A 19734-nucleotide genomic window follows, 5' to 3' on the forward strand; every position below is an offset into this window, starting at 1 on the left:
ACAATAAAATTAAAATAAATACATAGTATTTTTGAAGCTCATTAAAACAAAATTTTGATTTAATTGTCATAATGTTACAACTTTATTTTGGACCCCCCCCTTTTTTTTTTAAATTATTATTATTCTTGTAACATTACGGTGTTTTATTTTGATAAAATAAGTATTTGTTCTTGTAAAGAATACGACTTTTGCTTTTTGTTTTTAATTGATTGCAAGCAACATTTCGACATTTTCTTTTTCTTTATTAAAAAAAAAAAGGCATACAACGTTCACATTTCAGTGACGTAAGGAACGTGTTAATCACATTCTCGTTTCTGATTGGTCTCCACAGAAACCGCCCCTCCCATTGCGGAAGTGGAACTTGTGAAAGTTCACCCTGCTGGAAAAAACCCAAAGAGTAAAGTAGTACAGCTCTGCAAGATAAGACTCACAGAACAACAGCGATGTCTTTGTCATTTGAAGGAAGAGTTGTGCTCGTCACTGGTGCCGGAGGAGGTAAAATAACCGTGGAAACATTATAATCCTGCATATTAACGCGACTGTCATCGATGCTAACTCTGACGTATGTACGCTCAGTTCTACGTACAGTGGTTAGCTTCGGAATGCTAATCAGCTGATCGTGATGATTGTGATAGCAAAGTGCACTAATCTGTGAGCATGCATTTGTCTTGTCTTCGATTTGTGTTATATTTGGCTGCAACGTTAACGAGTAAACAATCCCATACTGTATAGCTAAAAGAGCACTATAAATAGTTTAACGCGAATTTGCATAGTTTATACGAAACTAATTGTAGAAAAATCCATGGAAAGACAAGACGCCGCTTCCAGTCGGCCACAGGGATCAAAGTACAGTTGTCAATCGGAGTGTGTGAAAGGGCACATGCAGCAACACTACAGAGACAACGTGGGTGTTGATTTAGTTGTATAAAATAAACAACTTTTTTTTCCTGTGCGCAGGTCTTGGGAAGGAATATGCATTGGCCTTTGCTGAAAGAGGAGCTTCTGTTGTCGGTAAATAAGCTCTGCTCTCATCCCCTTTAATTCATAAGGTTTAGGGGTCTTTATTGCACAACTCTGTAAGAACAATGCATATATTGTACAAGGAAATATTGGGGCCACATTGAAAATGAAAAACAAAACCATAGCATACAGTTTTTAAGATTTGGACATTTAATTAACAGTTTAGAATTCACTCCCAGTGTGAGTGCATACGTATGTGATTGCATGTGGGGGGGGGGGGGGGGGGGGGGGGGGGGTAACCTCCACCCTTTTAACTGAACTCTTTCCACTCCGGGTAAAACGGTCTTGATCCATCACTGAATCAGGGAGTAAGGTCACCATATTATGAGGATAAAACATAATGTTACAAGAAAAGGTTTACTATTACAAGAATCGGGTTATAATTTAACAAGAACGACTTCTTTAGAACAAAGAATATTTCCTGGCAATACATCATGTACTATTCACGGTGGGGAGGTGTGTGTGTGTAAAAGGTCTTGCCCCCACACACCGTTAGACAATTTTACTAAAAGAAAAAGTTGGAATAAAATGAGAAAAAAGTTGTAATTTGAAGTCAAAATATTACAAGGGGAAAGTAATTTGTGAGAATACACTTTGAATTTGTAATCTTACAAGGCAAAATAGTAAATTATACCGTTACTTTTCTCTTCTATTGATTGTTCAACCGATTAATTGGATACAATTATATGTTGTAAGATTGTATAACGCAGAAATATCACGCTATATATATATCACACAAGAGAGCTTAATGTCGTTGTACGCACCAAACCTTTTTGAAAGCGATTCAGTTACTGGTAAGGTCATTGTTTACCAAAGTACAAGCAGATATTTGCAAATGTCTTATTTTGATTAAACACAAAAGATAATCAGTCTGCTTTTATTGACATAAATCAGAGAATTATACTAATAAGAGGCCGAAATCAAACGTTTTGAGCAATTTTAAGCTAAAAAAAAAACGGCTAACTCATTCACTGCCATAAATTCATTTAAAAAACAAGATTATTAAAAATTAGGGGCGACAGGCAATTACATTTTTTAATTGTAATTAATCACATGACTTCACTAGTTAACTCACGATTAATCACACATTTTTATATCTGTTCTAAATGTACAATAACATATTTTCTAGGTTTTCATACTCTTGTTAACAAAAGTGGAAAAAAATGTTAAACTAATTGAAATAGTTCAAATTAATTTTTGACGTTTATAGCCGTCAATGGCAGTGAATGAGTTAATAAATGATCACATTTTAAAATAGTTGTCGATTTAATTTTATGATTGATTGTTGATTAATCGATTCATTTTGACACATATTATTATTATAATTATTATAACAAATCTTGAATTTTTTGTGTGAATATTATGATAAATGTAGTTTTATGGGACTACAGTTAAATTATGATAAAAATGTTATTGTAAGTAGGTAAGAGAAAATGTTATTATTACTAATAAATATGTACACATTAAAAAAAAATCATTAATTTCAGTGTGGCCCTATTACTTGGAAATGCAGTGGATATAAAAAGTCTACACACCCTTGTTACAAACAATTTGTTTGTTTTTCTAAACTTTTTCCACCATCAATGTGACCTGTACAACTCAATGAATGAAAACAAAATGTTTTTAAGAGTCAGTAAAAATAAATGGCTGAAATAATGTGGTTGCACATACAGTATGCACACACCCTCTTTTTATTTTAATTATATATTTTTAGAACAAACCAATCCCATTATAGAATGCCTCTGATTAACCCCAAATAAAGGTCGGCTGTTCTAGCAGGCCTGGAATGATGAATTTATCTTTTCATTCCTATTGCAAAAACCTGGTGGGTGTAAAGACTTTTTATGTTCACAATCAGCATTGGGGGGAAAATACAACACAGCTCAGTTATTTTCTTTTTCCGAATGCATCACCTAGCGTCTTTTCTAGTATTTAACTGTATAACGTAACCCAGCATGACTTCCTGCTCAGTGACATTTCATTTTGCATGGTTCGCGTCTAAGCTCCACTTGTGATCTTATGCTGTATTAAGAGGATCAATGGTGTCGCATTCTAGCGTATTGTATTGATTGACACCGTGATTTGGACGCAAGCCGTGGCCGTAAACATCTTAAATAATAGCCGCTATCTACCATGAACTCGCCCTTGAACTGTGTGACGCGGCTTAGCGAAACGCTGCTAATCACCGGCAGAAAACGGCGCTCGTTGCCCATTTGTTGCTAATCTTTTCCTCCTCTCGCTACATTCAAGTGAATGACCTTGGGGCAGACACTAAAGGGGGCGGAAAGAGTTCTGCGGCTGCCGATAAGGTTGTGGACGAGATAAAAGCCAAGGGAGGAAAGGCAGTGGCCAACTACGGTGAGAAGTTTTTGGACCAGCCTTCATCTTGTCCTCGAGCTGCCTTTTCTTTTTTCCTTCTGTAGCATGTCACTATCTCTTTTTGTGTTTGTGCTCTTGGTACACAGATTTCTTGCTCCGCTTTATAGATGTATTTATTTTTATCATTAAAATAAAATTGGCTCTAGTGATTGGTCAGTTGGTAAACACGTCTCTGTCCAGGCGTTCGGTACTAAATGGAGCCAATGCAACAACACGATGAACAATAGTAATGATAACAGAATGGACTGTTCATAACAGTGAGCAAAAATATCACGGTATTAAAAAATTACAGCTAAAAAAAATGACTTAACATTTTTGGGAGGGTAAATAAAAACAGCATTTTTTTCCTATTGTAATTTTTTTTTTTTAATTACATTTTATTTTTTTAATTTTTATTTTATTATAAATAAATGAATATTACATTTCTTCTGTTTTAAAACTTCTTAGCAAGTCATCATGTCCCATCGTTAGTGAGCTATTTTTAGAACAGACTTGTGGGCTACTCCTGTTGTCCTTGAGGCTAACTAGTACACACTGGCACCATGTTTTTAAAACAATTTTTTTTATAGTATAATCAACAAACCCCAAGAAGATTGATTTGTATAAACAAAATGGAGGTCAACGAGCATGCATGGATTCTGTTGACACTGTATAATTAGAGTTGGTGATTGATTGTAGATATAATTCAAATGTATAATTCCCAAGAAAACCAATTGAAATGATGCATTGCAATCAATAATAGTGGCTATCAGAGTATAGGTTAAGTAATTGGATTTTCCTTGTTTGTTGTGTATTCTTTTCATGAGCGTATTATTGTAACTGTCAGTTTTAATAGAAAATCGCTCAGCTTGGTTTTAAAGCTTCCCTCTCCATCTCGGCCTTGCACGCTCACAGACTCTGTGGAAGACGGAGAGAAGCTCGTTCAAGCAGCGCTGGATGCGTTTGGAAGAATAGGTGAGTGCTAATCGATAGACCAGAAGCGGCAGGGGAACAGGTGGGGATCAATAACATTAATCACGGCCAGACTACTTTTTTTGGGGTGAGACCGTTCCACAACTGTGCTTTGTTCAGTACGGGTAAACTCGCTGGTCGTGGGATAGAGCCGTTGTTGATGTTTTTGTTTACAGCTCTGACAGCCCTCGCTTTTGTACCTACAAAATCTTATATCTAATATCTTGTTTTTCAGATATTGTCGTAAACAATGCCGGGTAAGTCATTTTATTGTGGAAAAACAACTCTTCCATCACTGTGTCCGTTTATGAACCTTTTCCTCTTTGGAAGGATCCTTCGGGACCGCTCGTTCGTCAGGACAAGTGATTTGGATTGGGGTAAGGTCGTGAAATTAATAAATACTGGGGTACTCTGTTTATAATAGTGAAACAGTTGTTACAGGGACCGTTTTTTCATTTAATTGTTGCATATTCATGTCTTATAATTAGGGCCCGGCCGATATGCATTTTTTTAGGCCGATGCCAATTACCGATTAAATAAATAAATAAATATATATATATTTTTTACCGATTAAATAAATAAATAAATAAATATATATATATATATATATATATATATATATATATATATATATATATATATATATATATATATATATATAAAATGCATACAACTATCCCCTCCATTCTGACTTTCACTATTAAGATTTACTCTACTTTTAATGACAAGTCCATAGTATGACCTTAACCTTAACAAATTTCTTAAAGTATAGACAACCCATTTTAAATCAGTCATAATTTAACAAAATGACCTCAATTCGCTCATTTGAGACTATTTAACAATTTAATTTAATTAACTCATTCACTCCCAGCCATTTTCACTGAAGCAACCCCCTTCGCTCATTTTTGTTTTACTGGATTTTGGCAGATTTTGCAAGGCCCACAGAATAGTGTGTTCTATTGCTACAAAAATATGGAACCTACCAAAAGAAAGATTAGTCTCTTCTTTCATCAGGGAAAAAACAAATATTTCTATCAGTTTCTGTTTTGCAGCAATTCGCATTAGAATATAGCTACGTTTCATCATTATTCACAAATCTGTTTAAAACACTGGTGGGCAAACCTTTTGCAACATGGCCCTGGTTAATCTCTTACACTTTGCTGCCATCTGCTGGCCATTTTTGTAATTACCATTGCTTCAAGCATTCTCTTCAGTTCAGAGCCTGCATCAAAGCCTTCTGTATGCTCTAGCATAAAAAACATAAAAATGTATAAATACGTCTTTGGGAGCATGGCATATTAAAAATAGAACATATTTATAAATTTTTGGGAGAAAATGAGTTAATTATCTTGATTGAGACCATTTCCAATTGTTTCCAGACCTCATTCACAGAGTTCACCTGCGAGGCTCCTTTTTGGTGACGCGCGCCGCCTGGAATCACATGAAGAACCAAAAGTTTGGCAGGTAAGACATTCTCTTCTCACCTTACAGAACGCCGCAATGTAAAGACAGACTGGAGCCAGTCTAGAGCCTCAGGTAGTAATACATAAATCAGTCGCTTGATGCTACTCAATATGATGAGCTCGGTTGGCTTCGCGGTGTTACGAGAAAAAATGAATCTGCATAGAAGGCTCAGACAGCACATTAGATGTGGATATGCAAATTAGAGCAGAAAAAAAGAAATGTGTTAATTTGGCTACGCAGCTTTTTGGATTGACCTGGGTAATTTGAATAGTCCTTTAACTGAATCGTGCTGATTCATGTTAACTCATTCAATGCCATTGACTGGTATAGACGTCAAAAATTCAATTTATTTAATTATTTCTATTAGTTTCACATTTTTTCCCACTTTTGTTAACAAGAGTATAAAAACCTTTTTTAAAAAGAATTTTTTTTATTGTACATTTAGATTAATCGTGAGTTAACTAGTGAAGTCATGCAATTAATTACAATTAAAAATTTGAATCGTCTGACGCCTCTAATTTTTAATAATCTTTTCTTTTTAATTAGGGGCATCGGGTGATTTTTCATTGTAATTAATCACATGACTTCACTAGTTAACTCGTAAATTAATCACAAATTTTATATCTGCTCTAAATGTACAATACATTTTTTCCTAGGTTTTCATACTCTTTTTAACAAAAGTGGGGAAAAAAGTGCAACTAATAGAAATAGTTCAAATTAATTTTTGACGTCTATTGCCGTCAATGGCAGTGAATGAGTTAAAAATAAAAAATAAACCTCAAGGGGTCTTGAACAATCATTTGAAGAGTTTTCCATTTAAGATTTGGCCTCCCCTCGTTCATCTTTGCCATGCATCATTTCCAAACGCCCACCGACTCCCATGTGACTTCCATGTGACGGCTGCCATTCTGCATTAACGCCACCTAGAATCATCATGACAGCTTCAGCTGCGGGCATCTACGGCAACTTCGGCCAAGCCAACTACAGCTCGGCCAAGCTGGGTCTGCTGGGCCTGTCCAACACGCTGGCCATTGAGGGACGCAAATACAACATCCAGTGCAACACCATCGCACCCGTTGCCGGCTCGCGCCTCACCGAGACCGTCATGCCTCCAGGTAAGCAGACGCGTGAAATTAAGATACAAACTGTAACTACAATGTGGCCCAAGACAAAAATGAGGTTCACAACCGTTGATATATGGGACCCGTCATACACCAAGGATCCCTTGACCGCTTCAAGGGTATAGACTTCCTTTTCCATCATTTCTTATTGGGGGAAATTAATTAGAAATTTAATTTGAGCTGGCTGGGCTGGTTCATTTAATATAAAATGGTGATTCGCGGTTACCATGGTAACAAGAGAGATACGTCTCTTCTTATTGCAAGCGAGCTTACCCATAAAATGAATTATTTTCAGGTACAACTATTGCGTGTTGACGTCGATCTGCATTTAAAATCAACAATTTCACATTTGTTTATTATTCTTGCATTTTGTCGGCCAGTTACATGGCTCCGCAGTCCGCATGCTGGGTTTTAGCGCCAAAAGCCACATCAATTTTTATCAAAAGTCCTCTGAGGGCTATTTTAAATTCATCCATTTTCTATGGTGCTTGTTCTCATTAGGGTCCTGGCTTAGCTGATTTAGGGCGGTCTGGTTGGCAGCCAATCACAAGGAGGGCACATAAAGACAAACATCCGTTCACAATAATGGACAATCTTTAGTAAATCTTCATATTTGGAACAACATAAAACCCGCATGTACAAACTCCACACAGAGGGCTCAGCCAAGATTTGAACCCAGACCTTAACTGTGAAGCAGATGTGCTAACAACTTAGCCGCCCTAAATCAATGGAAAAATAGACACGATGAAACAAATGCTTATGAGCATTTGTGGGTTCAATGTTTTTGGCCTTTCTATTCAGGTTTCTTTTTCAATTCAATAAAAAAATAATAATTCACTCTTTAAAATGAAAGAAACTAAAGGAATTCTATGAAATAATTCAATAGCATGTCCTTGTGCTATATACATTTAAAATACAGATAGACTGAAAAGATTTTGTTTTACAATCAGCTTGAGTTGAAATACATCAATCTTTTTGTTTTGTTCTCTATTTAGGTTTGGAATTTTTTTTTGCACCTCTTAATTTGTACTCACTTTCCCTTTTTTTTTTTTTTTGATTTGTATACTGGTAAAAATTTCACGATGGGCTTTATACATTATTTTAAGGTGGTTAAACTCCATCAATTCATTAAATTTAAAAGTTTTTAGTTGTATAAATAATGGTTTCGTGTGGTCTCTGTATCCGAAAACGACAGGAGCAGCAAATAGAATTTTTGCTTTTTGGTATTGCATGGCGGACTGGATTAAATGCCCTGCTGGCACCATAAATGGCCCACAGGCCTTAGGTTTCGTACCACTGGCTTGAGAAGGAAAAAAGTACGTACGAGGGTTGTCAAACAAATTTGAGTCATGGGCCAGATTGTAGTTAAGAAGACAGTTATGAGTGTAAAACCAGATTTGTTTTGAAATCAGTAGTCAAGGTACACATTTTGTTCAAATGCTGTTCAATAATGTTTATGTCTTACATATTAAAGGAATAAAACCTCAGGTGGCCTACGATGCTATTGTAACGTTGGTCATGACGATGGTACTTGGATTGCATTTTTAGTCGATACTTTGTTTGAGAAGCACTGCTATAGACTACATATGACTGAACAAGCGGCCCTTCAAAACAGTTCCCACATTATTTTTGCGTGGTTGTGCATGACTAACTCTGAAAATGATGCCAATGATAATGCAGTTTGACAACTTGCTGCTATTTCCGTGCACCGCTCTGCCCTCAAATGTGTTGTTAGCAGTGAAGTGATCCCTGCAGATGCGCCTTGAAAACGAGGCTGCGGTTTTCCAGCGTCTGTGTTTGTTTTATTTAGATCTGGTGGCGGCGCTCAAGCCGGAGTACGTGGCTCCCATGGTGCTGTGGCTCTGTCACGAACAATGCCAAGAAAGCGGAGGACTTTTTGAGGTATCGCAGCTCGGTCTCATTTCCACCGACACTGAAAGATGGCACCAACTTGTTCCAATGTTTCCATGATGATTCATTTGGTTGCAGGTCGGTGCAGGCTGGATTGGCAAATGTGAGTCTTTTGTGTTTTTAGTCCTGTCTGTATGCATCTGTTATTAATTAGCCCCGAGCACCACCACCAGATTTGCGCTTGCCGACATTTAAAAATGACCTCTTAATGTGTGTGTGTGTGTGTGTGTGTGTGTTAAGTGCGCTGGGAGCGAACTCAGGGCTGCATCACCAGACAGAGGAACCAGCCCATGACTCCCGAGGCTGTCAGGGACCAGTGGGACAAAGTTTGTGATTTTACAGACTCAACCAAGCCCACGTCAGTACAAGGTCAGTGATTCTGTGGCACGAGCGACAGATGCTGGAAGGTGACACGTTGACAGAAAAAAAAAAAGAAATAAACAAAGGGGATAAATGTGGTATCAGAGCCTTAACGGAGGCAATGATGTGTCAGACGCAGCACTGCAATTGAACAACACACTCGCTTATCCTAAATGACTGCGGGATAAAGTTAGACTACAATCACATTCACCTGCGAAATTAATTTTCCGACTTTTTTCTGCCACCCCACATTGCTGTTTAGTTTAAACCGCCATTTTCACTCCCAGTCATTTTCACTGAAGCAACCCCCTTCGCTGCCGGCTGTTCTACTGGATTTTGAAAAGCCCACAGAATATTGTGTTCTATTGCTATAAAAACATGGAAACCTACCGAAAGAAAGGTTAGTCTCTTCTTTCATCAGGAACATTTTTTATTTCTATCCGTTTCTGTTTTGCAGCAATTAGCATTAGAATATAGGTACATTTCATCATTATTCACAAATCTGTTTAAAACTGTGGGGAAAAGAGCTTGTTGCAACATGACCCTGGTTGAGCTCTTATACTCTGCTGCCACCTGCTGGCTGATTTTTATTTTTATTTAATTTTTTTAAGCGAGCTCTTCTGGTCAGAATCTGCATCAAGCCTTCTGTATGCTCTTGCATAAAAAACGTATAAATACATTTTTAGGACCATGGCAATTTTTAAAATAGAACGTTTTTATACGCAAATGAGTTAAATGACACGAGATGCTGGAGCTGAGGTCATCTACTCTAAATGTCTAAACAACATACACCGAATCATGTTTGTTGACAGGGAATGGCCAGCGACTTATTAAAAGTCTCATTTACTAACTTCTGAACTAAGCAGCTACCAGCCACTAGAATCTTGTCATAGTTCCCAATGTGTTGTTTCGGAAAAGACTCCCGGGGTTGATATTGATTCATTTTTTAAATTTTTTTGTGGGTGTGTCTGATTAGTTATGATGGAGAAAATGAAGCTTCATGAACCACACCAGCGCCATCGCGCATTTGTCATTTATGTAGCGTAAAATCGAAAGCTTTTGGTCTCCACTCATCTGTATTCCTGCGGAGTTTTCCTCGAGCAGAGTGAGGCAATCTGCGGTTAGAGGTCAAGAAAAGTGGAGAGAGAAAATAAGTAGAGGTGAGGAGTGTTTGCAGTGAATCACGCATAATTATTGTTGTAATTATCATTTAGTGTTACTTCTCTCCTCCATCCTTCTCAGCCGCACGCCAGCAAGGAGGGCGGCGCCGTTTGCCGGCAAGCGCACGGGGGTGGCGGCCCCAACGGGAGGGAGCCGGTCTCATTAGCATGGCTTTGTGCTGCCTCCTCATTTGTAGCTTATTACAGAACCTTGTTGCTATAACTACCTGCCAATAGACGACGGCCCTCCTTTAACATTTATGTGTGAAATAAGTTTTTTTTTTATCCCTATATCAGCCCTGGAGCTGTTTCTTTTGTTCTATTTCCTAGTAGCACTGATATGCTTCATCATTTTGATAAATCATTGCACAGAAAAAAAGACGAGTGCACCTTAACTCTTTGACTGCCAAGCATTTTCAGAAAAGAGGATGTGTGGGTGCCAGCTGATTTAAGCATTTTGATTGATCTTTCAAGGTCCACAGAAAATGTTGTGTTTGGACTATGGAAACACAGATACTACCAAATGAAAAATTGAACTCATCTTTCATCAGAAAAAGATAGTTTGTTTCTACCTTATTCCGTTTTTCAGTAATCAACAATAGAAAATAGGTTAGTTTCACCCAAATGCTCTGTTTTGGACCAAAATACGGAGAAATCAAGCTTTTTGTGAAACGATATTATTTTATGCACTCTAGTGAATTTGACACCATGACTGATGCCACAAACACCTAAACAGTGCTTTACTTCTGTAAAACACTACCACCAACAATGAAAAAGTGTTTTTTGATAGCAAAATACGTTTATTTACATTCAACGGTGTAACAATTTGACAAAACAATTTGGCAAACTATTTACAAATGTGTGCAACTGTGGTACTATTTACAATTGTGTGGATTTTTCAACTACACGGTTTTTCTTTTTGTGAGGTATATTGTGTAAAACTCCCCTGCGTGCAAGGGGACGCAGCAGGATTTGCACCACAGATTAGTTTCACTGCGATTGCCCCTTCGCATGCACTTTCTTGCCGGCCTTTTTTAGTAGTAGGTATATACTGCAGTGTCTGTTGTCTGGCCATGTTGTCATCAAGTCTACTCTCAGGATCATGATACGGTGACCTGGTGTTACGTCTGGCTTCCTCATGTCCTTAAGTTCCTATACGGGGTGGTAAGAGATGTTCTGATCCATCTTATCCACTCCATTCATGGTGGCATCGTAGTCCAGAACCAGTGTCTTCTCCGTGATCAGACTGTACCCGCTCCTCCGATGAATATGCATTGGACTCGGGGTACTCTTCATCGTCCGATTGAACGTCCGCCTGTGCAGAAGTGCTCGGTTGTGCACCACGTTTTCCGGCGTTAGCATCGCTAGCCGGTGAGGCTTTACGACGTGATCGAAGCCGCCGCGTCAACGCTTCCAACTTCGGCGTCAACCTCGGAGTCACCATCATCATCAATAATGTGCTCTTTAGCATTGGTCGATGCTTTTCGTCTTTGAAAAAAATGCTCAAGCGTGAGCTGCTTGCAACCGGTCGCCATTTTCGCTTCCTCAGCCATTCTCCCCTCAACACTCTAGCTCCGCCTCACGTCTTCTACTGACTCCTACCCGATCTTGTCCAAAGAGAGTCATTGCTGCCATCTCGTGCCCAAAAATAGTCATTATACTAACTCGACCTGTTTGATACTTTCAGCACAGCTTGCCAAGGCTTTCCTCCACCCGTTTCCCCCCCCCCCCCCCCAAAAAAAAACAACAACATAGTGAACATCTTTTAACGTCTTTGGCGGCACTCATTTGGATTTTACTAAACGTTATTAAACATTTTTGGCGGTCAAAGAGTTAATTTAAGAAATGTTGGAATTTGTCCAATTCAGATTGTGTTTACTCCTTTTGGATACAATATTTGATAATCCTAATGATTCATTTTATTTGATCTCTTCTGGCTTGTAGAAGCCATTTCACGATTAAGTTGTGCAGTGTTACAGCCCAGCATCAGATAAAAAAAAAAAAAAGGCTTTATTGGTTGAAAACAGAACTGAGAATTTTCCTCTCACCTCTTTGCAGAATCTCTTCAGTCCATTGTGAGCGTCCTGTCAAAGGTGAAGTCGGGCCAGGATGTTGCCGCTCGTCCGACCTCTGCTTTTGCTCCTGCTGCATCCTCCACCTCTGGCAACAACCCTGTGAGCTGGAGAAACATTTAATCGAGCGTTAGCATCAATACTGACTTTCCTGTTCAGAGTTGTACAAACTTTGCAGCACACTCAAATGATCCATTTCAAGGCCAATAGACATTTTACTCATTTCTAGCTTTCATGGTTGTTCAATTCATTATGCCTATTTGATTGTATAGATAAGCAATGCGTGTGTGTGGCCAAGCACATTAAAGATTCATTACCGGGTTCCAATATTTAACGCGGGGCTGAAAGGCAAGCGCGTCCCCGATGTCTGCACTCCATGGCGGTCTTAATTAAAAACGAGGCAGTCGGTGCTTTGGAGCGCCTGTCATGCGGCTGCTGGTCACTATTGTGCAGCGCGGGAGCAGTCACATCCGTCGACCTGAACAAAAAGCTGAGACGGCGGCCATTAATGAGACTAATGAAGAAGCGCTTGGGCCGCGAGGGGTTCACAGGAAGTCTGATTTGATAATGAGTGGATTTCAACACAGCCTTTTACGCGAAGAGGTGAAATACATGAGCATATAAGTAGGGCTCGACCAATATGCATTTTTTTAGGCTGATGCCGATACCAATTTTTGGCAGAATAAAATACTGGCCAATTATAAAAAAGAAATAAAAAAATATATAAATATATAATGCATATAATAATGCATTTCAATAAGTGTCGCTTACGCACTAAATTTCGCTACTAAGATTTATTCTGCTTTGAATGACAAGTCCATAGTATGACCTTATCAACAAATTTCATGAAGTATACAAGATATATTGTATAGATTTATATGTCAATAATAAAACAATTTTGACTCTTTTACAACTGCTGTAAAGTACATAATTGGTATGGAAAAATAGCAATCACGATTATTTGATTGAGATTGAAATCATGATTAAAACAATTTGTGATTTCAAAACTTAGTATTTATTCAACTACTAAAGCTGCTCAACTACTTGGTCAGGCCCATTCATCCCTGCAAATTACGTTGTAGGTCTTACATATGTGAAATTCGAGTCTCTTGCATTTGTATTACTCATTCCAGGCATTAACCTTTTTGTTTTATATATTTTTATCTTGTGTTATTTTCACAAGTCTTGGGACTTACCAGGTTAACCTGGGACCTCAGGGGTTGTATTTCGTGCCATGTCATGTGGAAATGTGTGTACAGTACAGAAGAAAGTTATGATTTAATTCTATTAAAATAACTCATTTGTCACACATTGGGAACAATGTGTACTTTTGCGTCATGTTATCTTACCAGTAGGTATGTGTTCCCACAGCATTTGTGAGTGAATATTCATAATTTGAAGAAAAAACTACCGAATTAGATGCTAACGTCCGGTTAGCATCGCCAATAGCATTAGCGCTAGGCTAGCGATGTTATAAAAACGAAGCATGTTTTGTATTTAAATATACAGTGACTGTTATTCTTACTGTCGTGTGTTTAGTTTTACAGTTAAGTCCAACTGGGATGTCATTAAACAGCTTAAAGGACGCTCGGGGGACAACAGAATAACATACGCAGCATACACTTGCTAGTTGCTAATGCCATGCAAGCAAAATGATGCATTCAGGGTAATGTCACAGCGTCTGAAACGTCGGGTTTCTTCGATAACGTTTACTGTATAACGTTTTGAGGGGAAATTAATCGGCTCCGAGTTTTGGCAGATGTTTTAAGGTCAATACTCTACATATAAGTCTCTCTTCTCTTTGTGTCAGACTGCAGCAGTGGGACAAAAACTTCCCCCCACAACGTTCAGCTTCTCGCACACGCAGTGCATCCTCTACGCGCTTGGCGTGGGCATGTCCACCAAGGACCCCGACCATCTCAGGTGTGTGATTAGTGCCACTAAGATGACATGTTCAACTAAACATTACACAACCGTATTGTTTTCTTTAGGTTCCTGTACGAAGGCCATGCAGACTTTGGCTGCCTTCCAACCTTTGGGGTCATTCCTGCCCAGGCGGCCATGATGGAGGGCGGCCTGAGCTCATTGCCTGGACTCAACATTGACTTCACACAGGTGAGGGAAATACACACTACTGCAAGTGGTAAATGTTGCAAGTGCATATGATTTTGGTGATTTTTTTTTTTTTTGCAATTATTATTTTTTTAGTCCAATTAAAATGTGATTGTCATGCATTAGGTGTTACATGGCGAGCAGTACCTTGAGCTCTACAAACCTCTTCCAACCTCCGGTATGAAACAATCCCCCCCCCAAAGCTAAAAGAAAATGTCAAATCCCTGCAATCATTTTTCTTCTTGAAGGACAATTGACCTCCGAGGCCACCATTGCAGACGTGCTGGACAAAGGCTCTGGGGCGGTGATTCTCTTGGATGGTGAGTGAGTAACCACCCCCATTTGTGATCTCCCCCCCCCCCCAACTGTACCGCTTCTAAAAAATCCCCCCCCTCTCTCCCAGTGAACACGTACAACGGCGCCGATCTGCTCTGCTTCAACCAGTTTTCTGTGTTTGTGATCGGCGCCGGAGGCTTTGGAGGCAAAAGAACATCGGAGAAAGCCAAAGTGTGTTAAATTCACTGTTTTTCTGACAACACATTAAGACGTGAGGAATATTAATGGCGCTTCCTGCTGTGTTGGATAACCCCGCAGCCTCTGGTGCCACCGCCTCAGCGAGCTCCAGACGTAGTGCTGGTCGATTCCACCACTAACGACCAGGTGAAGAAGAAACGAATCAAATGTGAAAAGAATTGTCAGAGTGATTCCCAGGCCTTGTTATTGTAGATGTCTCCTATGTTATGATTTATGAGTCTCATCTCTTTCCTCCTAGGCAGCCTTGTACCGTCTGAGTGGGGACTGGAACCCACTCCACATTGACCCCAGCTTCGCTGCCATGGGAGGTAAGACTTGAATTGCTTTGACTAGGCGCGGGCAATCACATTTTTATTTATTTATATATATATAAACACAGCTTAAAACAGTTCCTAGGACATCTGTGACATACTTGAGTTATAAATTAGAGATAAACCAGTATGTTTCTTTTCAGGGCTGATACCGATTATTAGTAGTCAAGGAGACCGGTAACCGATATTTGAAGCAGATATTCATTTTCAGTAAAAAAAAAGAAGAAAAAAAAAGGAGGGGGGGTATTGGCATCAAAATTGTGTAAAATACAAATGTCAATCTTGACTTTGTGGCAATGTCTTAAAGCATTCATGCTTATTGAACGATTTTTCAGACTTTTCAAAATGCAGATTTTTTTTTTAATCTTACACAATATACTTCATTTTAAATAAAAAAATAAAAATGTTCAGAGAACTCCCAAGGTTACCAAGTACGTCTTAAAAAGTTAAATGGACACTTAAACAAGTAAATATCTTCCCTCCCCCCCAAAAAAGAAGAGAAATCTTAAACTTTCACATTTCTCATTTTTTTTCCCAAACAAAAACAAAATGTTCAGAAGGTTCCCAAGGTCAGCAACATCTCTTATAAAGTTAACTAAAAATTAAAATAGTTTTCCTGAGATTAAAATGTTTTATATCGTTCATCGGCCCTCAGAATTTGAAAAAAAATGCAGATACCGACCTCTTCAGGTCAGAAGCTGCGTCAAAGCCTTCTGTATGCTCTTGCATAAAAAAAAAACCCCAACAACGTATAAATGCATGTTTGGGAGTGAAGGACAAAGTAATAAAAATGTATTTATACGTTTTGGGGTTTGAATGAGTTAAGGCATTTTAACTCACTGAGAAATCAATGCAGCTTTGCTTACCTTTTGGCTTGGACATAATCGATGGGGTGTCGCACCTGTTGGGGGATGTGAGCACTTCTGCTTGACAATGTAGCATAGCTACAAGACTCCAAGCTTGAAAGTGGCTCTGCATTTTTATTCAGGCTTCCAGTCACCCATCCTGCACGGCTTGTGCTCGTTTGGCTTCGCGGCGAGACACGTCCTCAAGCAGTTTGCTGCCAACGAGCCCTCCAGATTCAAGGCCATCAAGGTTTCTTGTATTGACTTGACTCATTCACTGCCATTGACGGCTATAGATGTCAAAAATTCATTTGAACTATTTGTATTAGTTACAATTTTTTTTCCACTTTTGCTAACAAGATTATAAAAACCTATAATTTTTTTTAATGAAAATTTAGAACAGATATACAATTTATGATTAATCGTTAGTTAACTAGTGAAGTCATGTGATTAGTTACAATTAAAAATGTTAATCGCCTGACGCCCCTTTTTTTAAATTAGGGGCGTCAGACGATTAAAAATTTTAATCGAAATTAATCGCATGACTTGAATAGTTGACTCACGATTAATCACACATTTTATATCTGTTATAAACTTACAATAATTTTTTTAAGGTTTTCATAAAAAATTAAATGAGATGAAATAGAAAAAAATGTTTAACTAATAGAAATAGTTCACATTAATTTTTGACGTCTATAGTAGTCAATGGCAGTGAATTCACAACACTTCAATTACGGAATAACTCGACAAACTCAAAACTGTGTGTTCTATCTATCACTGACGGCAATGCAGTGATATTTGTTTTATATTTATGGCCTAGAAGTGGCAAGTAACTACATCATCTTTGCCATGTGACTCCATATTCTAAAAAAAATGCAATTTGCTCTGTTATCTATCAAGGAAAGTAGTCGAACCCTTAGTTGTGTGCCTCCTCACAGGTCCGTTTTGTGAAGCCAGTGATGCCGGGTCAATCCCTGCAGACGGAGATGTGGAAGGAAGGCAGCAGAGTTCACATTCAGTGTAAAGTCAGTATGGATCACTTCAGTCAAAACACTCATGTCAGTCAGATTCTTACCTGCTCTTTGGTCTCTTCCAGGTAAAGGAAACCGGCGCCGTGGTGCTTGCCGGCGCTTACGTTGATTTACATGAAACCGCCGAGACCGGTATTCCTCAGGTGAGTACGTGTGAATCTCTCTTCTTTTGAAAGGTGGCAACTTTAACGGTCTTCTTTGGCTGGTTAGGCAGGGGCGGGTCTTCAGAGCGAGCTGGTGTTCGCCGAGATCGGACGCCGCATCCGAGAGTCTGGCGGCGAGCTGGTCAAGAAGGTCAACGCCGTCTTCGGCTGGGAGATCACCAAAGACGGCAAGAACGTCGCAGAGTGGAGTGAGTTTAACTTAAGTCGCGCGGCTGCTCGTTGCTTTAAACGCAATCAGGTTTGAAAAGGCGATTTCTCGTTGTCCTCCAGCAATTGACCTGAAGAACGGGAACGGCGCGCTGCATCGCGGCGCCTACGGCGGGAAGGCAGACGTGACTTTCACCGTGTCGGATGGAGACTTCATGGATGTGGTGCAAGACAAAGTTAAACCACAGACGGTAGGAATGAGCAGAGGACAGTTGTACCTTGACTTACAAGTAGGGCCTGAGAATATAGATTTAAAAAAATAAAAAATAAATTAAGGAGGGGTGAAATGCAATGAAATGTTTTAAATCTGCTACATGCTATAAAAGAAAATTTGATGTCTTTTTTTACTTCCTCCAGTGAAAAAGGAGAATCATTAGTAATAAAAATAATAATTATAAAATTTTCAGATAATGCTTTTTTTTTAAGGGGGGAAAATGCAATGCAATGTTTTAAATCTGCCTTCATTTCAACTACATGCTATAAAAGCAATTTTGATAAAACATTTTTACTTACGACTAGAGAAAATGAATAATTAATAATAAAAAATAATTTTAATAATAATTATAACATTTTCAGATAATGCTTTTTTTATTTTTAGTTTAGATTTAAGAGTATTGTGGTGCCAACACAATGCTGAAAAATCTCAGACAGCTACCTTTTATGTTGCTACTTCTATACCAGTTAGGAATGCAACCTGGAAATGTCATCATCCCAATACAGATTGTCTTGAAAAAAACAAAGTGAAACATTTAGCTCTTCTATTCAACCATTTCTAGTGTTTTAGGTTTAATTTTGAAACAGCAAAGGCAGCTGTGAAAGCTTTCACAGCCGCTGCTGTTGCTATCCTCCAGAAATAATGAACCTTTGAGGTGAAGTCGGCTTCCCGAGAGCCCTTCGTGTACATGCGAGTGAAAGTAATCAATTTGTAAAGACTTCTTCCATTCATCACGTCACATAAAAAGCCAGTCGGTGGGCTCTTTCAGGACCAAAGCACGCGCAGGTAATCAATGGACGTCATTTGATATCTCTGTGGCATTTCATCTGTTATGGGCCAGCGTCAAATTGATGCCCCAGTCACGACGCTTCATATTGATCCCAGTGTGTTTTGAAGGAAAAAAGGGGAGGAAAAAAAAAAGCCCCCCTCTGGTAAGCAGGGTCTTTTCTACCCTCTCCCACAGTCAAAGCAGCAACCAGGGAAAGAATAGCCGCTGTCACAGCTTCAGCTCCCTCGTTAAAGACATTTTGTCCAAATGTTGAGATTGAGGGGGATGAAATGTCTTCTTTTTTTTTCTCTCTCACCGCTATATAGGCGTTCTTCTCAGGCAAGCTCAAGATTCGAGGGAACGTCATGCTGGGTCAGAAGCTGGAGGTCATTCTGAAGGATCACGCCAGGCTGTGAGCGCCTCCCACAAGAGTCGACCCACCCACTGGGAGGGGGGGGCTCCATTTACCTTGCGAGTCAGCACCATTCACAGCCCGCGGCAGACTGTTATAACCTGCCATGAAATTCTAAATGCAAAACCTAAATGGAACGGTTATAAAAATGCTCATAATATATTATAATAAAAGTGTTCATAAATTAATATGGTCCTCTTGAGGACTTAATAAAAGGATTCTCCATCCCTGATGTAGATTTATTTCCTGAAGGTGGTTGCCTGGTTCAAATAACAATGGCCTGTTATTTGAAATCCATGATCAATTATGTCAGAAAATCAGTGTAAACGAACTACCGGTACTTACGCAATTTGAACGCATCCACCCCGATTGTCCGACCTTGACGTGCCAATGTCACGAATCGATTCCCAAGCAGACTTCAATCAGTTTTTCTTCCTCTGGAAGCACACTAAACACTGACAGAAATGGATTTGTGGAAGTGATCCTGACAGCGATTTAATCAACTGTACAGAAATGTTTCTATAATTGTGAGGTTTTCTCTTCTGATCAATGCTAATGTGAACATTTAATAGTATTGTTTGCTCTTCTAATAAAATAAAAACTTTAAACTCAATCTGTTGTCATTATGTCATTAATGTAATCATTAGTAATATTGTGAGTTAATTGGCAGCATGGTGGAATTGTTAGTAAACCTGTA

The 19734-nt window shown here is 38.9% G+C and overlaps 1 protein-coding gene across 1 annotated transcript; it reads left to right on the forward strand.

Annotated features, from left to right (window-relative positions):
* Positions 1 to 348: 348 nt before the first annotated feature.
* hsd17b4 (hydroxysteroid (17-beta) dehydrogenase 4) lies at positions 349 to 19650 on the forward strand. Its single transcript, XM_086077191.1, has 25 exons — positions 349 to 495; positions 958 to 1011; positions 3271 to 3378; positions 4294 to 4353; positions 4586 to 4607; positions 4681 to 4727; positions 5730 to 5814; positions 6742 to 6929; positions 8746 to 8837; positions 8925 to 8949; positions 9087 to 9215; positions 12425 to 12540; positions 14249 to 14361; positions 14430 to 14553; positions 14677 to 14728; positions 14799 to 14870; positions 14954 to 15057; positions 15145 to 15210; positions 15323 to 15392; positions 16384 to 16490; positions 17179 to 17265; positions 17337 to 17414; positions 17482 to 17623; positions 17706 to 17833; positions 18952 to 19650. The coding sequence occupies exons 1-25, from the start codon at positions 444 to 446 to the stop codon at positions 19039 to 19041; spliced, it is 2211 nt and encodes a 736-aa protein (XP_085933317.1). The 5' UTR covers positions 349 to 443; the 3' UTR covers positions 19042 to 19650.
* Positions 19651 to 19734: the final 84 nt, after the last annotated feature.

The sequence above is a fragment of the Leptonotus elevatus genome, chromosome 5 (assembly GCF_054856555.1).
Source record: "Leptonotus elevatus isolate MCC_2025b chromosome 5, RoL_Lele_1.0, whole genome shotgun sequence".
Taxonomy (NCBI): Eukaryota; Metazoa; Chordata; class Actinopteri; order Syngnathiformes; family Syngnathidae; genus Leptonotus; species Leptonotus elevatus.

Excerpts from the sequence above, each read along its gene's own strand:
- hsd17b4 (XM_086077191.1), top strand. The coding sequence starts at position 444 with ATGTCTTTGTCATTTGAAGGAAGAGTTGTGCTCGTCACTGGTGCCGGA. Across the intron at positions 5,815-6,741 it reads AAGAACCAAAAGTTTGGCAG|AATCATCATGACAGCTTCAG; the intron begins GTAAGACATTCT and ends AACGCCACCTAG. Across the intron at positions 15,393-16,383 it reads CAGCTTCGCTGCCATGGGAG|GCTTCCAGTCACCCATCCTG; the intron begins GTAAGACTTGAA and ends ATTTTTATTCAG.